Here is a 6544-nt window from a genome sequence, read left to right as displayed (position 1 = left end):
GTGCTTTTTGTCTGACTGAGGAATCGACTGGAAGGCGGAGGACCCAGAAGGCTGGGAGCTCAGTCAGGCAGCTCCATCCCCATGGTGCAGGCTGAAGGGGAAGACCAGGAGGTGCTGGGGAGGGAGGGAGCTGGGAGTGGGGAACAGAGAAAGAGGGAGGGAGCTGGGAGTGGAGGGTGGGGAGGAGAGAGGGAGGAGGGTGGGGGATGGGCATGGGGGGGCGGTGCTGGAGAGGGAAGGTCAGGAGATAACCCCAGGCTGAGAGCTGGAAGGAGGGAAGTCCTGAGCCTGAGAGACAGAGGGGGTCGCTTCCCGTACAGCGGGACCAGGGCTTCGCCCAGGCGGAGGGCAGCTGCAGAGAGCATTCGCTGCCCTACGCGGGGATGGACAGCACCTGGACCAGGTGGGGAGACCAGGCGTGGACGGAAGCCGCCAGGTCTACGAACTACAATTCCCAGAAAGCATTGCGGGAACACCTTGGCTCCTCCTTTGGGTCGGAGACTGATGGCGTCACTTCCGCTCTCTCTGACTCACAGCCAACCCCCGCCTCCTTCCAGCCCACTGCCCGAGAGAATGCTGTGATTGGCGGAGCCGGAGGGGGCGGTGAGGCCTGAAAGCCAATCAGGAGCCAGGCGAGGCCCCGCCCTGTGGTGCTACCCCAGGTGGGGCAGGAGGAGGCCCCAGCACGTGGCCTGGGGCAGAAGGGGGCCTGGGCAGGGCCTATGGTGGGCAGGTGTCCCCAGCCCAGCCCCAGCTCCCTTTCTCTCCACCCCCTGGGCTGGGCCAGTCCAGGAGCCCAGCAAGGAGCATGGCCCCTGGGCCCCCAGCAGCCCCAGCCCCCCAGGTGAGCCCTCGGGAGGCGGGGGGCTGGGGAGGACCCTCTGCCGAGCTTGGGGCTGCACCCCGATGGAGATGCCACCGGGGGAGGGGGGGATGCCACAGGGCATGGACGCTGGGGGGTGCCCAGTCTCGGGAATCTGGGTGGGGGCTGCCCTCAGGGAGCACCCAGTCTGTTGGGGGAGAGCACCCAGACCACCTGCAGATAGCCCCTGGCCAGCAGTGGGGTTTTAGCTGCAGCTTGAAGGAGGCCAGGAGGAGGCGGGGCAGGAAGGGCATCGCTGGCGTGGGGCAGAGCCAAGAAAATGCCTGGAGTCTGGCCATGGAGCGGCCTGTTGGGGAAGAGCGAGGGGCGGGGGTCACTGGCTCATTGGGTGTGTGGTGGGGCTGATGTAGGAGAGGATCGAAACAATGGGGTCAGGACAGAACATCCTCTATCCCATCAGGAGACAGTGGAGTTTATTGAGTGGGGGGCGACGTGGTCCAACCTGGCCTTCAGGAAGATCACATTGGTGGATGGTCCAGGGTGGATTAGAGGGGGCAGCCCCCAGCAGATAGGGCCATAGTCCAGGTGGGAGGTGAGGAGGGTCTTCGCCAGGGTGGGGGCAGGGTCAGGGGAGAGAAGGGAGCAGATTGGAGAAATGTTGCAAAGGTGAAACTGACCAGAGACCTGCTTAGGTGAAATGGACAGGCCTGGGCACAGCTTGGATGGGGGAGGGGAGCGAGGCACCCAGGGCGACGCCCAGGTTGGGAGCCTGGGGACTGAGAGGAGGATGCCCTGGGACAGTGATGGGGGCTGGGAAGAGAATGAATTTGGGTTTGGACCGGTTGCCTTTAAGATGTCTGCTGGACATTCAGTTGGAGATGTCTGAAATAGGGGTGGAGATGGGAGCTCAGCAGATAGCCTGGCGTAGGGTGGATGTATTTGAGAATTCTCAACACACAGGTGGGAGATAGATCTCTGGGAGCTGACCAGGTCACCAGGTGAAGTAGGATGGGCTAGAAGAGAAGGGGGCTGAGGACAGAACCCTGAAGGACACCTGTGGTCAGAGCCTGTGACCTGGGCAAGAGTCCAGCAAAGCAGACAAAGGAGGAGGAGGTCAGAGAGGTAGGAGGAGAACCAGGAAAGAGAGAGGGGCATCCCGAAAACCCAGAGAGAATGAGGAGGAAGAGAGGGCCACTGACGGTGTCATGTGGAAGGCTGCAGAGAGGTCAAAGAGAATGAATTATTTATGTTTCCTTTCTCTTATTAGTATCTGTAATATTCGGCCTCAGTGATAAGTAAATGGTTACGTTTAAGATCTTAGAATGTCATGATCATGAGCGCTTGGTTGTGTAAATAGACCTTGGATGGGGGCTCAAGAGCCAGTGAGGACAAATAGGGCAGTGTACGTTCCCTCAGCAGGCCTGCCCCTAGAACTCTGAGAGGTAAGGATGTCACCACATCATGGCAGGGACCTTAGGAACATAGCCGTGCTCAAGTGAGAGTCGACTGGCGCAAGTGTGCACGCCCAGTGTGAACTGCATTGTGTCCTTTACCTTAGGCTCAGGGTGGGTTCTGACTGGACTCACTGACCACCCCCCTGGAGTAGTGACCACCCAGGGGACACTTTTCTGTGTGTCAGACGAGCGTAGGCTGTGTTAGGGGGCACAGTGCCCGGCCTGGGAAGGTGATGGTCCCCTCTGGCCTCTGCTCTCATCAGACCCCCAGCTGTGCCTTTATCCTGTCCAGGGCTGAAGGATGTGGCTAAGTCTTGGATCATGGGGGTGGGGAGGCCCGCAGCCAGGAAGGAGAAGGGCCTCAGGAACATGGCATTGGAGGGCCACTGGAAGGAAGAGCAGACTTAGGGGGCCACGATGTCTGCCTTCAAGTGTGTGAAGGGCTCTCTGGTGGAAGAGAGAACCGGCTTGTTCTGCTTGGGTCCAGGAATGGCAGAATGGCAGATGTAGCATGAGGTAAGGAAGCCCTCCTGGCCGCAGCTCTTGGGCAGCGGAATGGAGTGCTGCAGCTCCTGTGGATTGCCCTTCCCTGGGTCTTCCACTGGAGCCTGGGCAGGCCCTGGCTGGACACAGCAGACACAGGATGCTCGTTTAGGCATAGGCTGGCCTGCTTCCGGGCCTTCAGATGCTGGGGTTCCTTGGATTCAGCCTTCCCATCCTTGCAGTGGGGTGATGATGAGTGTTTGCGGGGCCTGCTACACGATTGTTTTCGAGTAGGCACTTTGTGAAACAGAAAGGTCAGCTCATCACAAATGCAGTGACAGTATTCTCATTTGGTTGCATCATTCAGAATCTTCCTACAAGCTCTGCACACAGTAGGTCCTCCTTAGATGTGGGACTTGGAACGCTGCGTTCCTAAGCAATGCAAGAACTACTTCTTACAAACTCTGTCCGCTTCACTGGTCCATCAGAGGGATCGTCCCTGGGTGGGCGCTAACTCAACTCTTTGTTCTTCCAGGAATCAGTGACCTTCAAGGACGTGGCCGTAGACTTCTCCTTAGAGGAGTGGGGGCAGCTCACCCCTTCTCAGAAGGAGCTGTACCAGGAGGTGATGCTGGAGAACTACAGGAACCTCACCTGCCTGGGTGAGGACCACGGGCTGCCCCATGGCGGGGGTCTTTCTTTCCTCTTAGGAAGTGCTATGGGATTTCTTGAGTGTTTGCTCTTGTCTGGCATCCAGAGAGCAGAGATTCCCAGTCCCTCTGGGGCATAGAGGGTATGGGGTCACCTTACTTCCCTGTTCCCGGGTGAAAGGTCTTTGTACCCCTGCAAGCTGGCTGCTGCATTGTGTTGTCCCTGAGGCTGCCCCACCCTTAGTCCTCCCTTCTTGTCCCGGATACCTTGAATACATCCACAGTCCCCATCCTCTTAGCCAGGATTGGGTCAGATGACCTCGTGTCTTTCTGAGCCCAGCTCCCCTGCTGGCCCCATTCCTCCCTGCTTCCAGTACAAGATCCAGAGCATCCTTCAGTGGTCCTGTGGGCATTCCCAGAGCGGGGGAAGAGACCGGGATTGAGCTCTGTGGGGGATTCTCTGACAGCAGATCTTTTCCATGAACAGGCCTGGCCGTTTCCAAGCCAGACGTGATCTGCCAGCTGGAGAGCGGGGAGGCCCCTTGGATGCCAGAGGGAGATGCCCCCCAGAGCAGCTGTGCAGGTGAGTCATGGCGACCGACAGCCGGTCACTTGTGGGGGGAGCCCTTCTAAACGAGTGGCCAGGCGGCTCTCCCGGGAGCTTCCAGGCCTGAGCTCCTTCCCACAGCCTCCTCTTTCCTGCGGGACATCATCTTCTGACGCGCCCCTCCTTGGACACTGGGCAGCCCATTCCCTGGCCTCCCCTTCCTCAGTTCATTCTCTTTTCACATTGGTATATTCCTTAAACTGTAATCACCAGTAGGCCCTTTGGGTGTCTCTGCCCTTTTCTTCTGGGTGTTGAGGTTTTGTGGCTGTGCTGTTCTCCCCAGTTACAGTCATTGTACGTACTCTGATCCTGCTTTCTCCCCATCCCCATGACTAGCGTCCATCCTCCTCGTGTCTGTGCTTTTCAGTGACAAGCCTGTGGAGTCAGTAATGCACAAGATGCCAGGCCTTGGGTAGCCACAGGCCTCTCATCAACACTTGAGTCCTCTCCAGGCCTTTTACCTTTCTCATCCAGCCATTAGAACTATGTTTGTAGACTGGGGTTTTCATTTCCTTTCAGTCACTTCCTTAGGGGACGGTCCCAGCCATGGGATCACTGCATCAGGCTGTGACCATTTATGTGGCTCTCGGTCTGTGTGGCTGGGTTGCTTTAGAGAAAGGAATGGATGTGAGGCTGAATAAAGAGCAGGGAATTGGGAAGATGACCTGGGAGGCTTGGGAGTTGTGTGGAAGGCCAGGGACTGAACTGGGGAAGCACAAATTTGGGAGAACCTGAAGGAGGTGGATTTGAACTAGAGGAGGACAAAGGAGATCCAATCTGAAAGATAGATCTCCCAAAAATATACAAGATTTTGTTTTTGTTTTAGCCACAAATTCTCCATGAAATTAAGCTCATCATTTGGGTTTGTGAGCACTGTTTCTTAGAAAGAGGTAAGAAAAGAACAGAATAATTTTCAGTTCTACTTTCAGTGATATTGTGGGAGGTAATACTGCATCTGATTTTCCAGATTTAATTTATGTATGAATTTACTGTCACCCAAATTCCAGTGGCCTGTTTAATATGTTAATGATATAAAAACCCCACTGTCACACAGCTAGTAAGCATCAAGTGTCTGAGGCCGCATTTGAACTCAGGTCCTGCTGATTCCAGAGTCAGTGCTTTATCCACTGCACTACCTAGCTGTCTGCCTTGGCATAAATAGTAATGCATTAGTAAAACTTTTTAAATAATAAAGAAGGACAAACCACAGAGAACTGTGTCAAAACACTACAAATATTAGGAAAAACAAAAGGTGGTGCATATTTGTCTTAACCTATGACTCTAACAATAATTTCTTGAGGGAGGAGAGAGAAGACAGAAAGGAGGCAGCAAATTACCTTTCTCCTGGTCAGGGTAAAAGAGTTTTGAGGGCTTTTTTTATACTTTCACCTCCACAGATTCAGAGGTTATCCCTGAACCCAGGAAGTCCGCTTCAAAGCTTGGTGCTCCTTCACAAGAATCTTCACCTGAACAGCTCACAAAGGATCATCCCTGTTTCTACAAGTGGAAAGAAACTTCAGAACCTCACACCAGGTTAAAAAGGAACTGGCGTGATGAGGAGATCCAGTCTAGGCAAGTAGAAGTCCTCCTAAGGAAAATCCTAATGCAGTGAGAGGCCGTGAAAGAAACAGACATGGCTTAATGTTCAGTCTAGGGCCAGTCCCTTTTCTTCAAAGGACAGCGTCTGAAGGACAGAGTTCTCTGTGAATGGGATCCCCAGAGCAAGAGTTTGAGTCTATTCAGACCTATGTGAATGTAACAGAATCTCCTCCAGGAAGTGATATCCTAAGTAATGCATGTATGAAATGCTTAAATTTTAATACCCTTCTGGTTATCTTAGGATATGTTGTTAAAAGAAATGCTATAATGAATGTGGGAACCCTTCTAAATATAATTAACCCATTACTTCTCTTCACAGAATTCATACTGAAGAGAAACCCCATAAATGTGATGAATGTGGGAAGGCTTTGCCCAAAGGCTCACCGCATCATAGAATTCATACTAGAAAGAAACCATATCAGTGTGATGAGTGTGGGAAGGCCTTTACCCAGCGCTCACACCTTGATGGACACCAGAGAATCCATACTGGAGAGAAACCTTATAAATGTAAGGAATGTGGGAAGACCTTCAGATGGATCACAGGACTTACTCAACATCAGAGAATCCATACTGGAGAGAAACCTTATGAATGCAATGAATGTGGGAAGGCCTTCACACAGAGCTCACAATGTACTCAGCATCAGAGAATCCATACTGGAGAGAAACATTATGAATGTCAAGAATGTGAGAAAGTCTTCAGCCAGAGGTCTCAACTCATTGTACATCAGAGAATTCACACTGGAGAAAAAACTTATGAATGTAATGAGTGTTGGAAGGTCTTCAAATGGCACTCACACCTTACTAAGCATCAGAGAATTCACACTGGAGAGAAACCTTATCAATGTGATGAGTGTGGGAAAGGCTTCAGTTTCAGAACAGGACTTACTGTACATCAGAGAGTGCATAGTGGAGAAAAACCTTATAAATG

The 6544-nt window shown here is 53.1% G+C and overlaps 1 protein-coding gene across 1 annotated transcript in view; it reads left to right on the top strand.

Annotated features, from left to right (window-relative positions):
• Positions 1-787: 787 nt before the first annotated feature.
• LOC114030781 (zinc finger protein 471-like) overlaps positions 788-6544 on the top strand; it is a 7265-nt gene continuing 1508 nt past the window's right edge. Inside the window, exons 1-5 of the mRNA XM_027845680.1 lie at positions 788-844; positions 3296-3422; positions 3898-3993; positions 5415-5589; positions 5936-6544. The exon at positions 5936-6544 is cut by the window's right edge and continues 1508 nt beyond it. Of these exons, the coding sequence (XP_027701481.1) occupies positions 809-844; positions 3296-3422; positions 3898-3993; positions 5415-5589; positions 5936-6544 (1043 nt within the window). The 5' untranslated portion in view covers positions 788-808. The remainder of the gene's footprint in view (positions 845-3295; positions 3423-3897; positions 3994-5414; positions 5590-5935) is intronic.

The sequence above is a fragment of the Vombatus ursinus genome, unplaced genomic scaffold (genome assembly GCF_900497805.2).
Source record: "Vombatus ursinus unplaced genomic scaffold, bare-nosed wombat genome assembly UNPS02015012.1, whole genome shotgun sequence".
Lineage (NCBI taxonomy): Eukaryota > Metazoa > Chordata > Mammalia > Diprotodontia > Vombatidae > Vombatus > Vombatus ursinus.
Note: the sequence above shows the minus strand (reverse complement) of the source record. Positions and strands in the feature narration are given on the sequence as shown.